Here is a 21,763-nt window from a genome sequence, read left to right as displayed (position 1 = left end):
AATAGAAGGATATGTTGATCGTTAGTGGTCCCTGTAAGCTGCACTACGTTCCGTGGGGCCTTTTTCTTTTACTGTGTGGTCCCTTTAAATTTCTGTGTATGCGCAGTATTTACAATGGGAAAGCCATTGAGCAGTCTTTGCGGGACCTTTCAGATTACTGTGCAGCTGCGGGGCGCATCTTAGCGGCAACACTGTTGATAGGGTCAGATGAGGTAGGAGGCTCGTGTGGAACATTACCATTGACATGGACCTGTTGGCTGACTGGCCTGTTTCAGTGCAATGTAGGATGGTGATTTTAACCCTACTCGCTCAGCAGAAACCTGTTGGGCAGGCTGTTAAAATCGCCCAAGCTCCTACATGTCTGATTGCAACATCTGCAATTTTAACCTGCTCTCCTGAGCGGGCGGCAAAGACAGGGTCCTTCTTTACATCTGCATGTCGTGGCCCGATGACATCATTGGGACCCGACTGTAATTTTAGCTCAGTGGGGAATCCGCCTGGAGTTAAAGTCGGGGCCAATGTAAAGTCTGTGAGGTCGTACAGAAAACAATTCCTATTAGTGAACAGCTGGGACCTTGGTGAAATTGTTGCCATGCATTTTATTCAATGATTTGGCAGTCTCTAGAAACATTTAGGTTTAAAATTTATAAATCAGTTCCCAAAGTACGGCTTGACAGGCCTTTCAATCTGTGCAGGTATTGGCCATATTCTCACCCCAGTTTTCAGAAAACAACTAATTATTGTTTTAGCAACAGTTCTTTTTAGACACATGTTAAAGTACATCATCACAGGCAGTCCCTTGGAATCGAGGGAGATTTGCTTTCACTCTAAAAATGAGTTCTCAGGTGGCTGAACAGTAAGATACGAGAGCCACAGTCCCTGTCACAGGTGGGACAGACAGTGGTTGAGGGAAAGGGTGGGTGGGGAGTCTGGTTTGCCGCACGCTCCTTCCGCTGCCTGCGCTCGGTTTCTGCATGCTCTCGGCGATGAGACTCGAGGTGCTCAGCGCCCTCCCGGATGCACTTCCTCCACTTAGGGCGGTCTTTGGCCAAGGACTCCCAGGTGTCAGTGGGGATGTTGCACTTTATCAGGGAGGTTTTGAGGGTGTCCTTGAAACGGTTCCTCTGCCCACCTTTGGCACAACATGCATAATTACTTTCAGTGTGACAGGATGACAAGTGCAATTAGAAGTTCAGCTAGAATTTCTGGTTTATAATGTAACTTACTTTATTGGGACCAGAAATATAAGATAATCACTAATAAATCCAGTAAGGGATTCAGGAGAAACTTCTTTACCCAGAGAGTGGTGAGAATGTGGAACTCGCTGCCACAGGGAGTGGTTGAGGTGAATAGTATCGATGTATTTAAGGGGAAGCCAGATAATCACATGAGGGAGAAAGGAATAGAAGGATATGGTGAGAGGGTGAGATGAAGAGGGGTGGGAGGGGGCTGGTGTGGAGCATAAACCCCGGCACGGACCTGTTTAGCCGAATGGTCTGTTTTTGTGTTGTAAACTCTATGTAATTTTATGTAATACTTTATCTAATAAATCCAGGTACAATCTGCATATTTTTTTTTTACTAACATGTCATTTGCTGTCTTCAAACTAAAATGTATTATTTATGATCTTTCAGTGCTTGACCGTATTAAGAATACGCTAGCAAAAAATATTGAAGAGAACAAGGAACTTGCAAGTGATATAAAGGATGCACTAAATTTGTACCAGTCTAAACTAACGGATCTTCAAGAAGCAATGACAGATGCAGCCAGCTTAACCAGAAAGGCCGATGACCTCAATAGAATCAACTCCATTTCACTGGAAGCTATTAAGGTGATTGTTGTTGTTTAATATAACATGAATTGCATAATTTATCTGTTGAGTTTTTTTTTACAAAGTCAATGGATTTTTTATTCATTCACGGGATGTGAGTGTTGCTGGCAAGGCCGGCATTTATTGCCCATCCCTAATTGCCCTTAACTGAGTGTCTCGCTGGGCCATTTCAGAGGGCAGTTAACATTCAACCACATTGCTATGGGTCTGGAGTCACATACAGGCCCAGACCGGGTAAGGGCGGCAGATTTCCTGCCCTAAAGGACATTAGTGAAGCAGATGGGTTTTTACGACAATCCGGTAGTTTCATGGTCACCATTACTGCCACTAGCTTTTTATTCTGGATTAATTTATTAACTGAATTTAAATTCCCCAGCTGCCATGGTGGGATTTGAACTCATGTCTCTGCATCATTAGTCCAGCTCCCTGGATCACTGGACCAGTAACATACGCCATAGGTTAGATTTTCTAATCAATTGTACCCACTTTTGGGTTTTGAAGGAATTATGCCGAGTTTTCATAGCGAACATGAGGAGAAACTGTTTCTACTGGCAGGAGGGTTGGTAACCAGATTGAAGATAATTGGAAAAAGAACCTGGGGGGAGATTTTTTTTACGCAGCGAGTAACTTTCAAAAAGGGAATTGGATAAATATTTGAAAAGGAAAAAAATTGCGGGCTATGGGGTAAGAGCAGGGGAAGAGTGGTGGGACTATTTCGATTAGCTCTTTCAAAGAGCCGGCACAGGTTCGATGGGCCGAATGGCTTCATTCTGTGTGCTGTGATTCTATGATACAACTGTATATTAGCACAGAAAACCCGACAGAGTGATTTTGAACAATTTGTCCGCCTGTCAGGAACATTAAACGGCCCATAGCATTCAGCTACAATTATACTTCAGATTAAAAGAGTCCAGAATTAGTTCACCGGGATTCAGAGTATGAGTACTAAGGTTGCAGGAAGCATTCTAGCCCAACCCACCAGGAACTATGACACAGAAAAAAACTGAAAAAAGTATTTAAGTTCCTTAAGATAAAAAAAATATTGATATATTGTTTCTAATACAACACTAAAAGTATTACATGTCTTCTTAAAGTTTTCATCGGTTGGGGAGTCCAGGACTAGGGGACATAGCCTAAATATTAGAGTCAGGCCTATCAGGACTGAAGTTAGGTAACACTTCTGCACAAATTGGGTGGTAGAAGTTTGGAACTCTCTTCCGCAAATGGCAATTGATGCTGGGTCAATTATTAATTTTATATCTGTGATTGCTAGCAAATTGTTAACCAAAGAGATTAAGAGATATGTGGCAAAGGCGGGTGTATGGAGTTGGGTCACAGATCAGTCATGATCTCATTGAATGGTGGAACAGTAATGTTGACCATGAAACTACCGGATTGTCGTAAAAACCCATCTGGTTCACTAATGTCCTTTAGGGAAGGAAATCTGCCGTCCTTACCCGGTCTGGCCTGTATGTGACTCCAGACCCACAGCACTGTGGTTGACTCTTAACTGCCCTCTGAAATGGCCAAGCGAGACACTCAGTTATAACAAACCGCTACAAAGTCTGCAATGGTTCAAGAAGGCGGCTCACCACCACCTTCTCAAGGGGCAGTTAGGGATGGGCAATAAATGCTGGCCTTGCCAGCGACGCCCACATCCCATGAACTAATTTGAAAAAAACAGGCTCGAGGAGCTAAATGGCCGACTCCTGTTGCTATGTTTCTTCAAATACTGCTTTCGTTGTTTGAATTTTAGTACAAGTGAAAGGGTCTGATTTCAGCAAAAGCAAATCATTCAAAGCAGGTCTATTCAAAACACACCAGTGACATCTCTTGGCAGAAAAATGGTACTAAACTCCAACTATATCTTGGTGTTGCATAATGTTTGAAGTTGCTTGTGTAAATGTAGTTGTTAAGCACCAAAGCCAACAACCTCAACTTGCAAAGAAATGTTATTTATATTTAGGTTGTGTAGAGTGGTTTTATAGATTATTAATGTGAGGTTTTCCTATGTTAAAGGCGCTATATAAATGCAAGTTGTTGTTATTTCTTAATCCTCCGCCCTTCCGAGACTTCATCCCATCCAAAACTCTATGTACCGCTATCCTAACCCTCACTAAGTCTTGCTCACCCATCATCCCTGGTACATCTCACCTTCCCTTCACCCCACATTTGGCAGTCATGCTTTCAGCCACCTAGGTCTTCTGCTCTGCAGTTTTTCCCCAAACCTTTCCACCTTGCCACCTGACTCTCCTTTAAGTCCTTACTTACAACCCACCTCTTTGACCAAGCTTTTGTAGTCACCACCGCCTATAAGAACATAAGAAAAAGGTGCAGGAGTAGGTCATTCAGCCCCTCAAGCCTGCTCTGCTATTCAATAAGATCGTGGCTGAACTTTAACCTCAACCCCACCTTCCCGCACTAGCCCCATATCCCCTAGAGTCCAAAGATCTATCGATCTCAGCTTGAATATACTGAAGCACCGAGCATCCACAGCCCTCTGTGAAGTGTCTTTCGTTAGTTTTCTACATTAAAGGCACTATGTAGAGGCAATTGTTTGTTGATAATGGCTCTATAAATCCAGAGTAATTGACCCGTAATGCAGGTGTTTCTAACTACTTTGAACCTGGTCAGATTTGAAGAGAGTGGAATTTGGCACAGATATCTTGGTTAGCCAAATCTTGCAGTCTGATCTTGGATTTTGGAGAATAAATGAGTTGGTTATAATTTTTTTTAATTTATTCTTTCATGGGATGTGGGCATTGTTGGCAAGGCCAGCATTTATTGCTGATGTAGAGTATGGTATAAATTGTACATAGTCTTAAGTAACCTATTTCTTATTAACAAATGCAGTAACATTGCTTTGGATAATACTGTTCTATTGAATAAGCATATTTAATAATACATTGTGGAATAATAGAATTCTTACTTGTGCAAGTGAAATCTCAGTCACAACTAGTATACTGCAGGAAAGCACGCAACATCTACTACATCATCAACTTGCATTTATATAGAACCTTTAATGTAATAAAATGTCCCAAGGTGCTTCACAGGAGTGTTAGCAAAAACAATTGTCAGTGAACCACTTAAGGCAATATTAGGACAGGACAAAACTTGATTAAGAGGTAGGTTTTAAGGAGTGATATAAGAATATAAGAAATAGAGCAGGAGTCGGCCATTTGGCCCCTCGAGCCTGCTCCACCATTTAATAAGATCATGGCTGATCCAATCATGGACTCAGCTCCACTTCCCTGCCCACTCCCCATAACCCCTTATCCCCTTATCGTTTAAGAAACTGTCTATTTCTGTCTTAAATTTATTCAATGTCCCAGCTTCCACAGCTCTCTGAGGCAGCGAATTCCACAGATTTACAACCCTCTGAGAGAAGAAATTTCTCCTTATCTCAGTTTTAAATGGGCGGCCCCTTATTCTAAGACTATGTCCCCTAGTTTTAGTTTCTCCTATGAGTGGAAATATCCTCTCTGCATCCACCTTGTCGAGCCCCCTCATTATCTTATATGTTTCAATAAGATCACCTCTCATTCTTCTGAACTCCAGTGTGTATAGGCCCAACCTGCTCAACCTATCTTCATAAGTCAACCCTCTCATCTCCGGAATCAACCCAGTGAATCTTCTCTGAACAGCCTCCAATTCAAGTATATCCTTCCTTAAATACGGAAACTAAAACTGTACGCAGTACTCCAGGTGTGGCCTCACCAATACCCTGTACAGTTGTGGAAGAACTTCTATGCTTTTATACTCCATCCCCCTTTAGTCCCATTATTTTACCGAGTAGTTTTTCTTTAGTGATAGTGATTGTTTTAAGTTCCTCCCTCCCTATAGCCTCTTGATTATCCACTATTGGGATGTTTTTATTGTCTTCTACCGTGAAGATCGATACAAAATATTTGTTCAAAATCTCTGCCATTTCCCTGATCCCCATTATTAATTCCCCGGTCTCATCCTCTAAAGTACCAACATTTACTTTAGCCACTCTTTTCCTTTTTATGTAGCTATAGAAACTCTTACTATCTGTTTTTATATTTTGTGCTAGTTTGCTTTCATAATCTATCTTCCCTCTCTTTATTACTTTTTAGTCGTTCTTTGCTGGCTTTTAAATGTTTCCCAATCCTTTGGCCTCCCATTAGTCTTGGCCACTTTGTACGCCCTTGTTTTCAATTTGATACCATCCCTTATTTCCTTAGTTAGCAACGGATGGTTATCCCTTCTCTTACAGTCTTTCCTTCTCATTGGAATATATTTTTGTTGAGAGTTATGAAATATCTCCTTAAATGTCTGCCACTGTTCATCAACTGTCCCACACTTTAATCTATTTTCCCAGTCCACTTTAGCTAACTCTGCCTTCATTCCTTTGTAGTCTCCTTTGTTTAAGCAGAGGACAATAGTTTGAGATCCAACTTTCTCACTCTCCAACTGAATAAAGGAGGAGAGAGAGGCAGAGAGATTTAGGGAGGGAATTCCAGAGCTGAAGTCCTAGCAGCCAAAGGCACGGCCGCCACTGATGGAGCGATGAAAATCAGGGATGCGCAAGATGCCATAATTGGAGGCCGAGATCTCAGAGGGTTGTAGAGCTGGAGGAGGTTACAAGATATTTGACCACAGTGAAGGAAGGAGGGAGAGCAATTGGATAATCAGTCAACGTGGAGCACTTAATAGTGGCCAGAGAACATTTAGAAAGTGTCTCTATTTATAGTGTGAATTAAGAGTTTTTAATATGAAGACATGTAACGCAAGACAGAAAGTCACAATTCAATTCTCTTCTTAGAAAAAATACGATGAACTGGATGATAAGCAGACGGAAATCTCAAGTTTGCTTCGAATGGCTGATGCCACCATCAACAATCTGAACAACATGCTCCGAACTTTGGATGCAAGTCAGGAGGTAAGAGGAAGCATTCTTCAGCAGCACTTGTTCTCAATATACCTCTCCCACAAGTTCACCACCTAGTGGTCATTGTTCTCACAGTGTACAACTTAGGTCACATTATACATGGGTTACAATGCTGGTTGAATACATGACAATACCAAACAGTACTTAACGCTCTTACTCATAGTTTATAATTTTTATATTAACCAGGATTACGAAAAACACGGAGCTGAGTTAGATGGGGCCTTAACGTCACTTGATGAAAGAGTTAAAAAACTGGCGGATGCAAGCAGTAAGGAGCCCATTGTGGTCAGTGCGGAGAAACATGCCGAAAACCTGGATCAGCTGTCAAAGCAACTCCATAGGTGAGAGGGATTATGGGGATCGGGCAGGAAAGTGGAGTTGAGGTCGAAGATCAGCTCGAGGGGCCGAATGGCCTACTCCTGCTCCTATTTCTTACGTTGTTATGTCAGAACACTCGCTGGTTGAAAAAGTCATCACCACAAACAGTCTCTTGGAATTGAGGAAGACTTGCTTCCACTCTTAAGATGAGTCCTTAGGTGGCTGAACAGTCCAATACGAGAGCCACAGTCCCTGTCACAGGTGGGACAGATAATCGTTGAAGGAAAGGGAGGGTGGGACTTGTTTGCCGCACGCTCCTTCCGCTGCCTGCGCTTGCTTTCTGCATGCTCTCGGCGACGAGACTCGAGGTGCTCAGCGCCCTTCCGGATGCACTTCCTCCACTTCGGGCGGTCTTTGGCCAGGGACTCCCAGGTGTCGGTGGGGATGTTGCACTTTATCAGGGAGGCTTTGAGGGTTGTCCTTGTAACATTTCCTCTGCCCACCTTTGTCTGATTTGCTGTGAAGGAGTTCCGAGTAGAGCGTTTGCTTTGGGAGTCTCGTGTCAGGCCTGCGGACAATGTGGCCCGCCCAGCGGAGCGGATCAAGTCTGGTTAGTGCTTCAATGCAACCAACTTGGACTGGCACAACAAGTCAGTGAGTTGGTGTTGCTATCTATTACATGTTGGAGGAAAGAGACCCACATTTTGAGGTTGACCCCCACATTTTGCCATCTGTACCTCAAGCATGCTCCAGCTTTCCGCTTGGGAAATGACACGCATAGAGTGGCGATAAGGAGGAGAAAATAACACGGAGCTGATTTTTCTTCTGACCATTTCCCAGGTGCAAAGGTCAGGAAAATGAAGGGGGTGGAGATCTGTGACACTAGCTCTCTGATCTCTTTGTCAGCCGTGGCTCAGTGGGTAGCACTCATGCCTCTGCTTCAGAAGATCGCGGGTTCAAGTCCCACTCCAGAGACCTGAGCAAATAATCTAGGTTAACATTCCTGCGTCGTACTGAGGGAGTGCTGCACTGTCGGAGGTGCTGTCCTTTGGATGAGCCGTAAAACCAAGGCCTTATCTGCACGTAAAAGATCCATGGTATTCAGGGGAGTTCTGTGGCCTGGCCAACATCACTAAAACAGATAATCTGCTCATTATCATGTTGCTGTTTGTGGGAGCTTGCTGAGCACAAATTGGCTGCCGCGTTTCCCACATTACAGCAATGACTGCCAGGTCAAAATTGTCTGCAAAGCGCTTTGGGACATCCTGAGCTTGTGAAAGGCGCTATATAAATGCAAGTCTTTTCTTTGCATTGCCCTGGGATTCGTGGCAATAGGCACAGGCACGATGCACTCATTTAAGTGAGGGAGGTGGGGGCTTACATGTCTCATTTTCCTGTGCCCAGACACCAAGATTAGAAGGCCTTGAGGGGACCCGGCAGCAAGGCCGAAGGGTACCTTACTCTTTCCGTTTCACCACAAGGATTTTGGGGGAATTCTCCAAAAGCAGCGCCAAGACCCAAGGCCAATGGACAGGCTTGCCTTCTGGACATACTCCTGGAGATAGTGTCACATGACCATCCGCATCTAAGCACCGCACTTCCGCCATTGGTCGCCCGATTAGTCCCGCCCTCACGATACAAGATAATACAAGATACACAGATAGCCAGCACAGCGTTAGCTCTGCCAAAGGGTCGACTGAATCTCTGCGCAGGCATGGACGGTGCTTACCGTCGAAGGTCGGCCTTTGCCGCCCATTGGCCCGCCGGCGGTAACGGGTGGCAGTAGAAACGGCATTTCGACCCCAGGGAGTTCCAAATCCACTTTAATTTTTAAAAAAGAAGCTGTGTAACTCATACCATAAGTGTCCCAGTTATCGATAATGTGTTTCGATGTGTTAAAGTTGTGGGTATATTTACGTTGAAACGTTTTTTTAAATTTTAACTTTGGTTTCAATTGTTTACATTCTAACAGAGCAAGAGAAGAAGTAAACCAGGATTCCTTAATCCAACGTGTTCTGAATGCCTCCGATGCCTATGAGAATATAATCAATGCAGTGAATGCTGCAGAAATGGCGGCCAAGAAAGCAGCTCATGCAGCAGATGATGCTTTACAGGTAAATGTCACACCGGCGGAGAAAGTGCAGCTGGTCTAATGCTGGGAATGGATGGAAACAGGCACTAAATTGTATAAATATATCGGTCTAGAAATGTGGTAGGATAGCGCCTCTCGTTAGTGCCTGGGAGGGGGGGGTTAACGGGACACTAAGGGGTTAGCGACCGGCCGCGGTGAATGCAGTGACGCCCGCAAACGTCATTGTCGGTTTAGCGCTGGCGCGAACTCGCAGCGCCTGGGTCTCTAGTGCCTCGTAGACCGTGATGTCATAAAGTGCGCAGCGCCCTGTTAGCGCCCCCCCCCCCCCACCCCGGATGTAAAATCGACTCTCGCCCCCTCTGTATGGCCTCGCGTCAACAGCGCCAGCAAGAGGAGATGTTGTGAACTCGGCTGGGGGAGTGGTAATTAAAGGGAATGGTTTTCAGCTGGAGCAACTTTTATTATTCGCACCAGTCTGGTCCCTGCACAAAGTTTTTCATGTTTCAATGGTGCAAGATGTCCATTTTGTGAGAGCATTTGGGGCTGTACTGGCAGCCGCGCAGGTCGCCTTGCAAAACAGAACTGCCGACAACTGTCTTGTGGAGGATCACTGGCCCTGCCCTTTAAGCGAGGGAAGCAGCCTCTGATGCCGTTACCAACGCGCTCGAAATTGTTCAGCGCTCTGCCGCGACCGCCCCACTCTCAGACCTTAGCGCCCTAAGGGAAGTGGTTAGTGCTTGATTTACCGCTCCGTTTCCCTCTTGGAGCGCGAAAGCTGAATATCGCCGGAGGAGAGAACCGTTAGCGCTACTTGCCGCTACTTTTCCAAAATTTAGTGCCGACCGAATTTCTGGCCCTCAATCATGGGTTCGTCCTCAGCTGGAGGACTGCGGCCTATTCTGGGCACCGCACGTTAGGAAGGGTGTCAAAGCCTTGAGAAGGTGGAGAGTTGGAGGAACGCAGAGGGGATGTAGGGCTGGAGGGGGTGACAGCGATGGTGAGGGGCGAGGCCGCGGAGGAATTTGTGCTCTGGAATTTCGGGGGAGAAATTCCCTGGCTCCCTGGTTGGGGGCGGGACCCGACTAGGGGTGGGACTTCCTACACCCGGCGCTCTACTTCCTCTTGGGGCGGATCCCGGGGTGATGCTGGGGTGCGATTGGCAGCGCTGCGCGGATGCTCCGCATAGTGCTGACGCGGTTCGATGACCCTCCCCTTCGCTGAAAGGGGAGGGCCGCTGCTCACTCTGCACAGCCTCTCATGGGCTCCACTGGGCCACCCGGGCAGCGTGCTGCTGAGGCTGTAGCCCGGCACCCAAAATAGGCCGCCAAATATGGAGCCATTAAAATAGGGAATCCACAAGAGGCCAGAATTGGCAGAGTGCAGAGACCTCGGAGGGTTCTCATCATCATCATCATCATCATAGGCAGTCCCTCGGAATCGAGGAAGGCTTGCTTCCACTCTTAACATGAGTCCTTAGGTGGCTGAACAGTCCAATACGAGAACCACAGTCCCTGTCACAGGTGGGACAGACAGTGGTTGAGGGAAAGGGTGGGTGGGACTGGTTTGCCGCACGCTCCTTCCGCTGCCTGCGCTTGGTTTCTGCATGCTCTTGGCTGGAGGGGATAACAGAGATAGGGGTGGGTGAGGCCTTGGAGGGATTTGAGGATGGGAATTTTAAAATCGAGGTGTTGCCAGACCTGGAGTCAGACCTGTAGGTCAGCGAGCACAGGGGTGATTGGTGAACGGGACCTGGTGAGAGTTTTGGATGAGCTCAAGGCTATAGATGGTGGAAGGTGGGAGGCCGGCCAGGGGGGCACTGGATTAGTCATCTAGAGGTAACACTGGCATGGATGAGGGTTTCAGCAGCAGATGCAGACATATTGACTGCTTTTTATTGTGTTTTTAGGCTGTGGTGAAGGAAGATTTGCCCGGACAAGCGTCTGATTTAAACATGAAAAGCAATAGAGTACTTTCCGTGACAAAAGATGCTGAAAGGAAATTAGACACAGGTGGAGTATTTACTTGATGTTATTGTGAGTCTGTGGGCGGGGGGGCGGGGGTCCCAGTGATGATGCGACATTAAAGGAACAGTCACAAAACGTTTCAAAAATGTAATGAAAAGATACAAAAATTATTGGAAATCTGAAATTAAAAGCTGGAAATGTATAACATTGTGGCCCATACCTGAATTTGATGTTTTTAAGAATGTAGGAATTGAGAGCAGGAGTCGGCCATTCGGCCCCTCGAGCCTGCTCCGCCATTCAGTGAGATCATGGCTGATCTTCTACCTCAACTCCACTTTCCTGCACTGTTCCCATATCCCCTGATTCCCTTAATATCTAAAAATTCTGTCTTGATTTCTGTCTTGAACATACTCAACGACTGAGCCTCCACAGCCCTCTGGGATAGAGATTTCCAAAGATTCACCACCCTCTGAGTGAAGAAATTCCTCCTCATCTCAGTCCTTTATCCTGAGACTGTGAGCCCTGGTTCTAGACTCCCCAGCCCGGGGGAAACATCCTCCCTGCATCTACCCTGTCAGGCCCTGTAAGAATTTTATAAACATCACCGAGATCACCTCTCATTGTTCTAAACTCGAGAGAATATCGGCCTAGTTTCCTCAATCTCTCCTCATAGGACAATCCCCCCATCCCAGGAATCAGTTAGTCATCTTAAACACTACGACACAGTTGCAGCACAGTTGTTGCACGAGCTACACAGTCGCGAGACGACCCATTACACGCACAGACACTGCTTTTGTGATCTGCATGTTAGAAATGTCCCCATGACGAATGATTTTTGAGAGTCATTCTCAAGATTTTTGTGACTGCTTTCAAGTGTTTGCTCCTGTCCAAAAATGTAACTCGTGTCTTTTTGCAGATGTTCTCCCGAGACTCAGAGATGTGAAGAATCGCCTCAGCGACGCAACTTTCAAGAAAAATCAATTGCTGCCGGATCTTTCATTACTTCGGAACAAACTTAAGCAAATAAACAGAGGTATGGATTCATATTTCGTATGTTTGCTGGTTTAAGTCATAGGAACAGGAGGAGGCCATTCAGCCCCTCGAGCCTGTTCCGCCATTCAATGAGATCATGCCTGATCTGTTTGCTAACTCCATTTACCCACCTTGATGCCATAACCACTAATATCCTTACCCAACAAAAATCGATCAATCCCAGTTTTGCAAATTCAATTGACCCCCAGCCTCAACAGCATTTTGGGGGAGAGAGTTCCAGATTCCCAGCATCCTTTGTGTGAAGAAGTGCTTCCTGACATCACCCCTGAACGGCCTGGCTCTAATTTTAAGGTTATGCCCCCTTGTTTTGGACTCCCCCCCCCCCACCAGAGCAAACAATTTCTCTCTATCTACCCCATCAACTCCTCTAATCATCTTAAACACCTCGGTTAGATCACCTCTTAATCTTCTGCACTCCAGGGATGCCCTGCCATTATTACATCCTGTTGTTTCTAAAGTAATCATTTTCAATATGTTCTTTTTTTTCAGATGATGTCGGTGAGGCTTTAGATCGAGCAAAAGATACTGCCAACGGAGCAAATGAAATGGCTCATAGAGTGATGGATAAATTGCAGCCAATAATGGATGGTGTAAGAGACATCAACAAGACATCAGTCAATATTCCAAATATTGCTGTATTTAACACAGCGTTACATGAAGCAGAACAGTCGGGTGAGTAAAATGGCACGCATTGGAGAGATATGTAAACTCCCTCCCTACATGTGACTCAAGTCCCACACCAACGTGGGCTGACTCTTAACTGCCCTTTGAAGTCACTCAGTTGAATTAAACCGCTACATTGGATATATTCAAGAGGGTGTTAGATATGACCCTTACGGCTAAGGGGATCAAGGGGTATGGAGAGAAAGCAGGAAAGGGGTACTGAGGGAATGATCAGCCATGATCTTATTGAATGGTGGTGCAGGCTCGAAGGGCCGAATGGCCTACTCCTGCACCTATTTTCTATGTTTCTATGTTTCTATGTTTACAAAAAAAACCACACGGATTGCAGCGGTTCAAGAAAAAGGCCCTCCACCACTTTCTCGGGGCAACTAGGAATGGGCAGAAAAATACCGGCCTTGCCAGCAAAAGCCCATTGATTATATTATAGGCTAAACTGACAATTAAAATGCGTCCATTGAAATTGCTATTTACAGTAACGTAAGCAAGCAAGGAAGTTATACTGACCCTTTACAAATCACCGGTCAGGCCCCAGCTGGAGTATTGGGTCCAATTCTGGGCACCACACTTTTTGGAAACATAGAAACATAGAAAATAGGTGCAGGAGTAGGCCATTCGGCCCTTCGAGCCTGCACCACCATTCAATATGATCATGGCTGATCATGCAACTTCAGTACCCCATTCCTGCTTTCTCTCCATACCCCTTGATCCCTTTAGCCATAAGGACCACATCTAACTCCCTTTTGAATATATCTAACAAACTGGCCTCAACAACTTTCTGTTGTCGAGAATTCCACATGCTCACAACTCACAAGGATATCACGACCTTGGAGAATGTGCAGTGGAGATTTATAGGGGTGAGGGACCTCAGTTATGTGGAGAGACTGGAGAAGTTGGGGTGGTTCTCCTTAGAGCAGTTAAGGGGAGATTTAATAGAGGTGCTCAAAATGATGAAGCGTTTTGATAGAGTAAATAAGGAGAAATTCTTCCCACTTGTATAGCGTCGGTAACCGGAGGGCACGGATTTAAGATAATTGACAAATGAGCCAGAGGGGAGATGAGGAAAATGTTTTTACGCAGTGATCTGGAACGTGCTGCCTGAAAGGGCGGTGGAAGAAGATTGAATAATAACTTTCAAAGGGAAGTTGATAAATATTTAAAGGGGAGAAAATTAGCAGGGCCATGGGGAAAGAGTGGGACTTACTGGATCGCTCTTTCAAAGAGCCGGCACAGGAACGATGGGCTGAATGGCCTCCTTCTGTACTGTAATATGATATTTTCACTAGCTAGGCTAACGAGTGTTTGCAATAGCAATTGAATTTTGGTTATTTCTTCTCCTTCACAGTAAAGAATTTGACGGATACCCTACCAGACCTTGTCCGGAAGCTAAAGGATTTAAGCCAAATGCAACCTGTCAATAACATCTCCAAAAATATAGACCGAATCAGAGAGCTAATTGATCAGGCCAGGGAATCTGCAAATAAGGTTTGTTTTTCATTTTTGTTTAGCGACGTCAAAAACTTGTGGATTAAAATCTAGTGGATTGGATCAATGTTCCCAGTAATTTTATTTTGGCCCTGTGCTGCCTCTCTAAGGGGCTGTGTGGGCCATTCGAAATACCATGCATGCACGGTTTTTACATTGAAAAGCCAGCTGTGCCGATTCCCTGGGACACTGCACTGCTGCATAGCTTAAAGGAAATATTGGATTGAATATTTATTTCAATTATCTCATATATTAACTAAGCTGATGTTTTCTGTATTATAAAATACACCCAAATGTGTGAAGTTAATTTTTGAAAACTTTCTGATGGCTACATACACAACAGGAGCAGGATATTCAGCCCCTCGAGCCTGTTCCGCCATTCAATTAGATCATGGCTGATCTGTATCTTAACTCCATTTATCCGCCTTGGTTCTGTAACCCTGCCCTCTCAGGTTGACGTAAAATATCCTTGGGAACTATTTTGAAAAAGAGATGGTGAGTTCTCCCCAGTGTCCTGGCCAATATTTATCCCTCAAGAAGAATGACTATACTTCCAAAGTACTTCATTGGCTTTAAAGCGCTTTGGGACGTCCTGAGGATCGATAGAAATGCAAAGTTCTATCTTTCTTTTATCGAGTGATTTTCTAAAACTTTTCTCTTTCCCCTCTGTGGTTGTAGATAAATGTGGCAATGAAATTCAACGGTGATTCTGGTGTTGAGGTGCGCCTTCCTGACAGTCTAGATCCTTTAAAAGCTTACTCGTCTCTCCTGTTGTACCTGAAACGGCCAGATAAGGATCCAGCCCGAGGAGATAATCTCAGACGGAAACGACAGGATCCCAAAAGCATGTTTGTTTTCTATCTCGGCAACAAGGATGTAAGTATCCTTCTCTTGGTTGAAGGGATATGGGCATGTTACACGGTTGCAAGGGGAAATATTACCAAGTATGCCATCTTACGTGTTGTACAAATTATTTTCCTTTGGTACCAGATTTCCAAGGATTACATGGGCATGGCATTGGAGGGTGAGAAGCTGGTTACTGTGTACAAACTAGGAAATGAAGAAGTGAGAATAGCTTCTGAGAAACCAGTCAGCACCAAAAACTTTGACAATGTCAAATTCGAGAGGTAATGCACAGTCTTAACTTATTTCTTGTAAAGTTGTTCTACGCTGTTTGTTGAAAATCTGCTCTTTTGTTTTACACGCTGTGTAAAAATACGTGTATAGAGTGCACAAGTGACTTTTACGCCAAGTGTTTACACAAAGGAACAGGAGGAGGCCGTTCAACCCCTCGAGCCCGTTCCAGCAATCTGATCTGTATCTTAACTCCATCTAACCGCCTTGGTGCTGTAACCCTTAATACCCTTACACAACAAAACTTTATCCATCTCAGTTTTGGAATTTTAAATTGATCACCAGCCTCAACAGCTTTGTGGGGGAGAGAGTTCCAGATTCCCAGCACTCTGTGTGTGAAGAAGTGCTTCCTGACATCACCCCTGAATGGCCTGGCTCTAATTTTAAGGTTATGCCCCCTTGTTCTGGACTCCCACCACCAGAGGAACTGGTTTCTCTCTCTCTACCCTGTCAACTTCTTTAATCATTGTAAACACCTCAATTAGATCACCCCTTAATCTTCTATACACAAGAGATTACAAGGCCAATCCTGTCCTTATCATTTAATGCTTTTAGCCCCATGGGTACCATTCTGGTGAATCAGCGTTGTTCCCCCTCCAAGCCGATATATCCTCCCTGAGGGGTGGGGCCCAGAACTGGACACAGTTACTGCTGTCAGGGTCTAACCAGAGCTTTATACAACTGTAGCATAATGTCCGCCCCTTTGTATTCCAGTCCCCTGTAGATAAAGGCCAACATTCCAAAGGTTATCCGACCTGCAGCCTTAAGATCATATGCAACCCCCATACTCTGGCAACCCAACCTTCAAAGCCCAGACAACTTAGCCCTGTGTGCACTTATATTTCTTATTTTGTTGGACCTGAACGTTTGGAGAGGGCTGTTGCCTCTTTGATGAGTAAATCGTCAAACAGATCACCAAGATTTTTTGGGTAACATGCTGATTAATGGGGACGTGGATTCAAGAACATAAGAATTAGGAGCAGGAGTCAGCCATTCGGCCCCTTGAGTCTGCTCCGCCATTCAATAAGATCATGGCTGATCATCGACCTCAACTCCACTTTCCCGCCCAATTTCCATAACCCTCGATTCCCCTAGAGTCCAAAGATCTATCGGTCTCAGCCTTGAATACACTCAATGATTCAGCACCAACAGCCCTTTGTTTGGGGTAGAGATTCCAAAGATTCGCAACCCTCTGAGTGAAGAAATTTCTCCCCATCTCGGTCTTAAATGGCCGACCCCTTATCCTGAGAATATGCCCCCTAGATTTAGACTCTCTAGCCAGGGGGAAATAACCACTCAGCATCTATCCCGTCAATCCCCCTCCCACTTTATGCTTAACTCTCGAGGCACTGTGATACATATTTTTGGCAGCAGACTATGACAAAAGCTTGGATAGCTCTGGTTTACACCACAGCCCCTATGAAAAGCCTCCGCAAAGATGTCACTTGTGCAGCCGCGTCTACAAAAAATTTGTAAATTCCTCATACGAAGTCCTGTGTTTCATGGAAACTCTTCTGTTCCAGGATCATGCAGTATGGCCTCTTAAACTACAGTCTAGTCAATCCCATCAGTGGTAAACTTGTTGAAAGCACGCCATACAGAAACACCGCAAGTGGAGATGACCTGCTACTTAATCTTGATCCAAAGGACACTGTCTTCTATGTTGGAGGGTTTCCCAGCTCTTTTACGGTAAAAATGAACTATTGTGCTATCTTTATTTAAGGATTCTGTGAGTCTGTATAATAAGCTTTAGGAATATAGGAACAAGAGCAGGTCATCGCATAGAATGACACAGAATGTACAGCACAGAAACAGGCCATGCAGCCCAACAGGTCCGTGCCGGTGTTTATGCTCCACACAACATATTCCTTTCTTCCCTCATGTGCTTATCCAGCTTACCCTTAAATGCACCTGTGCTATTCGCCCCAACCCCTCCCTGTGGCAGCGAGTTCCACATTCTCACCACTCTCTGGGTAAAAAGGTTTCTTCTGAATTCCTTAATGGATTTATTAGTGACTAGCTTACATTTAATGTCGTTAGTTTTGGATTCCTTTACAATGGAAGTATCTTCACTATGTCAGCCCATCGAGCATGTTCTGCCATTCAGTTTGAACATGGCGGATCTGTATCTTAACTCCATTTACCTGCCTTGTTTCCATAACTCTTAATACCATTGCCTAACAAAAATCTATTAACATCAGTTTTGACATCTTCAATTGACCCCCAGCCTCAACAACTTTTTGGGAGATTCTGACTCCACTTTGTGTGAAGAAGTGCTTCCTAAGATCACCCCTGAACAGCCTGGCTCTAATTTTAAGGTTAAGTCCCCTTGTTCTGGACTCCCCCACCGGAGGAAATAATTTCTCTCTCTACCCTATCAAATCCTTTAGTCATCTTATACACCTCGATCAGATCACCCCTTAATCTTCTATACTCAAGGAAATACAAGCCTAGTCTATGCAACCTGTCCTCATAATTGAACACTTTTAGCCCCGGTATCATTCTGGTGAATCTGCGATTCACCCCCTCCGAGGCCAATATATCCTCCCTGAGGGACAGGGCCCAGAACTGAACACAGTTACTCCAGGTGGGGTCTAACCAGAGCTTTATATAACTGTAGAGTAACGTCCGCCCTTTGTATTCCATTCCCCTTGACATAAAGACCAGCATTCCATTAACCTTTTTTAATTATTGAATCTACTCCATACTTTCAATACATATTGGCCCTGAAATTCGGAGGAGGGCTTCCCACGGGTACATCCTGAAAAAATAGAAATAAACTGTGCACTTACCTGGAGCTGCTGCACACATTGGGACTTCCGATCCTCTCCCAACGACACACAGCGCATGCACGTCAGGACGTCCGCAGGAGTCACGTGTGCCTGGGAACCCAATCACAGGTAAATATTTTCTGATTCATAGTAATCGGAGATTCGTAAGTTACGAGTCTCCTATTACTATGAATGAGGAAAACCCCAAAACGCACAAACGCTATACAAAACATTTAAAAAACACCTCACACAATAAATTAATAGAAATTAAAAATGTTATACATGTTTTTTAAATAATAAAAATTCCCGATTTTTAAAAAAAGTTAGGGTCAGGGTTTAACATAAAATTATCTGAGTGGGCAGGGTTTTAACATAAATGTGTTTTTAACATTTTTATTTTAATCATGTTTTTTCGATGTTTTTAAACTCTTGCGCCTGTAAAAGTAGGCTATACGCCTGCTTCTATCAGGCGCAAGATTGTAAAGGACATTTGCAGGGCAAGATATTCGTAAATATCAGAAATCTTGCCCGTACAAATGTCCTCGCTCCCGAGATACGGAGGACCTGTCAAGCCAGAAACTTGACAGATCGGAAAAGTCGGTTTTCATCGCGTGCGCATTGTGTGCTGAAAACCGGCTTTTCCGATGCCTTCCCGAGTCCGTAGAAACTTCGTACGGACCCGGGATGTCGGAATTTCAGGGCCATTAATATTCTTGCTTAATTTGAGAAAATGATTATACAAGTTGAACCTGTTGCATTTTTTTAACAATAAGCATTGTTAGTTGTCACAATGATGTTTATAGTAAAGATTATAAAATTATTCACCCTGGCCTCCACTAATTTTGGCGATATAGGATAGGAGGAGCTCGTGTGGAGCATAATTTTTTGGAATTCTCTACCCCAAAGGGCTGTGGATACTTAATCATTGAATATATTTAAGGCTGAGTTAGATAGATTTTTGGACGTTAGGGGAATCAAGGGATATGGGGATTGTGTGGGAAAGTGGAGTTGAGGTCAAAGATCAGCCAGGATCTCATTGAATGGCCCTTTGGGGCTGTGTGGCCGACTCCTGCTCCTAATTCTTATGTTCTTATAAACATTGACCAGTTGCGTTGAATGGCTTATAAATTCTATTTGGGGTATGGAGAGAAAGCAGGAAAGGGGTACTGAGGTGAATGATCAGCCATGATCTTATTGAATGGTGGTGCAGGCTCGAAGGGCCAAATAGCCTACTCCTGCTCCTATTTTCGATGTTTCTATGTTTCTATTTAATGAAGCAATCAGCAGCATTATCAGGTAATCATTTACCATTCTTACTGTGGGTCACGTAAAGTAGCCACCTTCATATGAACCTTGTGCATCTAAGAATGCTATGTTACCATTTTACTTCATACATAAGAGTGTTTCAATTTTAAGCCTTTCTTTTTTAATCCAGCCTCCAGCTACCTTAAACTATCCAAAATATAAGGGTTGCATTGAACTTGGCGTTTTGAATGAGAGACTGATCAGCTTGTACAACTTCGAAGCAACATTTAACATGAATACTACAAAAGACAGACCGTGTGAAAGGTATGGGCTGGTAACACTGTTTGGTTTATCCCTGGTGCACATTATTTCATGTGAAACCTTCATCTGCTTTGACGTCTTTAATAAAAAGAAAGAACTTGCATTTATATAGCGCATTTCACAACCTTAGAACTTCCCAAAGCGCTTTGAAGTGTAGTCACAGTTGTACTACTAGGGGGATCAAGGGGTATGGCGAGAAAGCAGGAATGGGGTACTGAAGTTGAATGTTCAGCCATGAACTCATTGAATGGCGGTGCAGGCTAGAAGGGCCGAATGGCCTACTCCTGCACCTATTTTCTATGTTTCTATGTAATGTAGGAACCGCGGCAGCCAATTTGCGCACAGCAAATAGCAATCAGATAATCTATTTTAGTGGTGTTGGTAAATAATAACCCAGGACACCAAGGAGAACTCCCCTGCTCTTCTTCGAATTGGTGCCATGGGAACTTTTACATCCACCTGAAAGGGCCGACGGGGCCTCGGTTTAACGTCTCATCCGAAAGACGGCACCTCCGACAAATCAACACTCACTCAGTGCTGGGATTGGGAGGGCCAGCCTAGATCTTTGTGCTCAAGTCTCTGAAATGGGACTTGAACCCACGATCTTCTGAATCACTGAGTGCTGCCCACTGAGCCACAGCTGACACAAGGTCCTCACACACTGCCTGACACATGGCAGTTAAATTGGCATCCTCCGCATGCTCCATTCCCATTGGGCGCCGGGGTTAAAATTGGGCCTCAAGGTGTTTGACTACATCAGCAGTAATTTTGACTCTGATGGCGAACTACCTACATTTTTTCCTTTTACAGATATAAGCCAACTAAGGAACCAGGAAGTGACGGTTTCTATTTTGATGGAACTGGATATGCATTAATTAACTTGACCGGTGCATCGCAAAGATTAACGATTGAACAAACCATTCAAACCTCGACGAAAAATGCAGTGCTGTTATACTTCGAGAAAATGGTAAAAAAGCACTCCACTGTCTCTGTTTATCATAGAATCATAGAAATTTACAGCATAGGAGGAGGCCATTCGGCCCATCGCGTCCGTGCCGGCCGAAAAAGAGCTACCCAGCCTAATCCCACTTTCCAGCTCTTGGTCCGTTGCCCTGTAGGTTACGGCACTTCGAGTACTTTTTAAATGTGATGAGGGTCCCTGCCTCTACCACTCTTTCAGGCCGTGAGTTCCAGACCCCCACCACCCTCTGGGTGAAAAAGATTCTCCTCAACTGCCCTCTAATTAAATAAAAACAGAAAATACTGGAAATACTCAGCACGTCAGGCAGCATCTGTGGAGAGAGAAACAGAGTTATCCTTTCGTCAGAACTATAAATGAAAGTTGTTGATGCTGTTCAGACATATTATAGATTGTGGTTTATAACCAGATTCATTGTTTGTTCCAGAATACAAGCCTTGCTCTAACCATTGAGGATGGAAAGTTGGTCTTCAGATATGATCTCAGATCAAATTCACCCAAGGCTGTACATTCAGAGAAACGAATCGATACTACCAAAGAGAATGTGGTAATTATATTTTATTGTTGTTTTTCTTCTAAGATATAAATACTGGACTCCATTCATTACAGACATTGTATTACAGACACATAAAAACCAGTAAAAATGAATATTGTATTTTCTGATTCCTTTAGCATACAGTCAATGTTCCCGTCAATTTTTTTGGGGTGCGCGGCCCATTCAAAATACAACGCCTGCGTGTTTTTTCCCATTTCAAAGCCAGTGAGCCGGCTGCTCAGGAGCTCCAGAGCACTGCACGGCCACGCAGCTTAAAGGAAACATTGCATACGGAATAAATCAATAAAAATGAATAACTACTGGCTAAAAATATGTAAACTATTATCAAAATATTTATCTATGATATTTCCTGCAAAAAAATATAATAAAATACCTCGGGGTTTGCTGTAATTGGGAAAATGTGGTCCCTTTCTTACCTTTA

General features: G+C 44.4%; 1 protein-coding gene across 1 annotated transcript in view; it reads left to right on the top strand.

Annotated features, from left to right (window-relative positions):
* lama3 (laminin, alpha 3) overlaps positions 1 to 21,763 on the top strand; it is a 511,887-nt gene that overhangs the window by 452,710 nt on the left and 37,414 nt on the right. The window contains exons 53-66 of the mRNA XM_070889172.1: positions 1,635 to 1,831; positions 6,618 to 6,734; positions 6,930 to 7,084; positions 9,034 to 9,175; positions 11,060 to 11,162; positions 12,034 to 12,150; positions 12,660 to 12,842; positions 14,197 to 14,336; positions 15,015 to 15,212; positions 15,327 to 15,463; positions 16,994 to 17,159; positions 19,677 to 19,810; positions 20,618 to 20,774; positions 21,214 to 21,333. Of these exons, the coding sequence (XP_070745273.1) occupies positions 1,635 to 1,831; positions 6,618 to 6,734; positions 6,930 to 7,084; positions 9,034 to 9,175; positions 11,060 to 11,162; positions 12,034 to 12,150; positions 12,660 to 12,842; positions 14,197 to 14,336; positions 15,015 to 15,212; positions 15,327 to 15,463; positions 16,994 to 17,159; positions 19,677 to 19,810; positions 20,618 to 20,774; positions 21,214 to 21,333 (2,066 nt within the window). The remainder of the gene's footprint in view (positions 1 to 1,634; positions 1,832 to 6,617; positions 6,735 to 6,929; positions 7,085 to 9,033; positions 9,176 to 11,059; positions 11,163 to 12,033; positions 12,151 to 12,659; positions 12,843 to 14,196; positions 14,337 to 15,014; positions 15,213 to 15,326; positions 15,464 to 16,993; positions 17,160 to 19,676; positions 19,811 to 20,617; positions 20,775 to 21,213; positions 21,334 to 21,763) is intronic.

This window comes from Pristiophorus japonicus, chromosome 1 (genome assembly GCF_044704955.1).
Source record: "Pristiophorus japonicus isolate sPriJap1 chromosome 1, sPriJap1.hap1, whole genome shotgun sequence".
Classification (NCBI taxonomy): Eukaryota; Metazoa; Chordata; class Chondrichthyes; family Pristiophoridae; genus Pristiophorus; species Pristiophorus japonicus.
Note: the sequence above shows the minus strand (reverse complement) of the source record. Positions and strands in the feature narration are given on the sequence as shown.